We start from the raw sequence: 1784 nt of genomic DNA on the forward strand, positions 1-1784 counted from the left end.
GGGGGGGGGGAAGTGGAGGTGTTACGCACTTGGAAGGGGGCGATGGTTGGGCTGGCCATCTTGGTTGGATTAGCGCTCAGATCGGGTGGTCATGAAGACTGCATGGAGAGCGTAGCATGATTCTATATTCTATATTCATCAGGGAATGGGAATGGGAATGAAAGAGGACAAGAGGACTGTGGTTGGAAATCAAGACCAAGACTGCGCTCCACAGCGCCAAGCCTGGAAGGTCTGTATTTATTACTACGTAGTATTTAACTTAATGGTTTTTTAATGGTTTTTAATGCGCTCGACACTACCAACTACAGTCCTCCTACCGAACCGAATTCTTAATTTCTTAATTTCTTAGGACCACCCCATCACACTATGGCCAGTAAAGGGAAATCGCGGTGGGCGCAGGATGAAGACGACAGTGCTGCGAGCATTGCGGCGAGCATTGCGCAACGGAAAAGAGAGAAAGAGGAGAAGAGGCGAGCAAAGGAGGACAGGCTGCGACAAGCTGACGCTCAACAAGTCCATTCGCCTTCGCCACCGCCAGTCGACCCTCCCGCTGCCAATGGAGATGTGGAGAGGCCTTCGAAGCGGCTCAGGACCCATGTGGACACGCATCCACCGGGCGATGGACGTGCCCCCGCCCCCGAATCGCAGCTTCTCCCCTTTCCCGCCCGGCGCTTTGCAGCCTGTCGAGACGTCGACGAATATGAGCGGCTGAACGAGATCGAAGAAGGCTCCTACGGACTCGTATCGCGTGCGCGTGAGAAGGCCACCGGAACCGTGGTGGCGCTCAAGAAGCTGAAGATGGACCACGCCAACGACGGCTTCCCCGTCACCGGCCTGAGAGAGATCCAGACCCTGATGGCATCGCGACATGCCCACATTGTCCGCCTGCGAGAAGTCGTCACGGGCGCCACGTGGAAAGAGTAAGTCTGGCCACCAGATCCCTCCGCCCCTGAAAAGCGCCGATACCAGACGTTATTAACCATTCCCCCCCACCATTGGGCATCACAGCATCTACCTCGTCATGGATTTCCTCGAACACGATCTCAAGACTCTGCTCGAAGACATGGCCGAGCCCTTCCTCCCCTCCGAGATCAAAACCCTGATGCTCCAGATCGTGTCCGCCACCCAACACCTGCACGCGCACTGGATCCTGCACCGCGACCTCAAAACCTCCAACCTCCTGATGAACAACCGCGGCGAAATCAAACTCGCCGACTTCGGCATGGCGCGCTACACCTCCCAACCGTCACCACCCAAACTCACCCAGCTCGTCGTCACGCTGTGGTACCGCTCGCCGGAACTCCTCCTCGGCACCGACACCTACGGCGCCGAAATCGACATCTGGAGCCTCGGCTGCATCTTCGGCGAGCTGCTGACCAGAGATCCGATGTTCCAGGGCAAGAACGAAGTGGACCAGCTCTCCAAGATCTTTGCCTCCCTGGGCCCACCCACCAAGGAAAACTGGCCCAATTACCGCTCCCTCCCCAACGCGAAAGCCTTACACCCACTTCTCTCTTCCTCCTCCACCTCCAAACGCCAACCACAACTCAACTTCCCCTACCTGACCACATCCGGCCACCGGCTCTTGAGCTCGATGCTCTCCCTCAACCCGTCCTCCCGACCCGCCGCCGCCCAGATCCTGGCCCACCCGTACTTCCACAACGAAGACCCCCGCCCCAAAGCCAAGGAATTCTTCCCCACCTTTCCGAGCAAAGCGGGCCAGGAGAGGAGGCGGCGCAGGGAGACGCCGAACGCGCCGTTGAGGGGCGACAAGGTCAAGCTGC

The 1784-nt window shown here is 58.3% G+C and overlaps 1 protein-coding gene across 1 annotated transcript in view; it reads left to right on the top strand.

Annotated features, from left to right (window-relative positions):
• Positions 1 to 366: 366 nt before the first annotated feature.
• The window catches only part of EPUS_03607 (uncharacterized protein), a gene marked incomplete at both ends in the record, with an annotated part of 4310 nt that continues 2892 nt past the window's right edge, over positions 367 to 1784 (top strand). The window contains 2 exons of the mRNA XM_007806454.1: positions 367 to 920; positions 1009 to 1774. Coding sequence (XP_007804645.1) covers positions 367 to 920; positions 1009 to 1774 — 1320 coding nt within the window. The remainder of the gene's footprint in view (positions 921 to 1008; positions 1775 to 1784) is intronic.

Source organism: Endocarpon pusillum, assembly GCF_000464535.1.
Source record: "Endocarpon pusillum Z07020 unplaced genomic scaffold scaffold5524, whole genome shotgun sequence".
Taxonomy (NCBI): Eukaryota; Fungi; Ascomycota; class Eurotiomycetes; order Verrucariales; family Verrucariaceae; genus Endocarpon; species Endocarpon pusillum.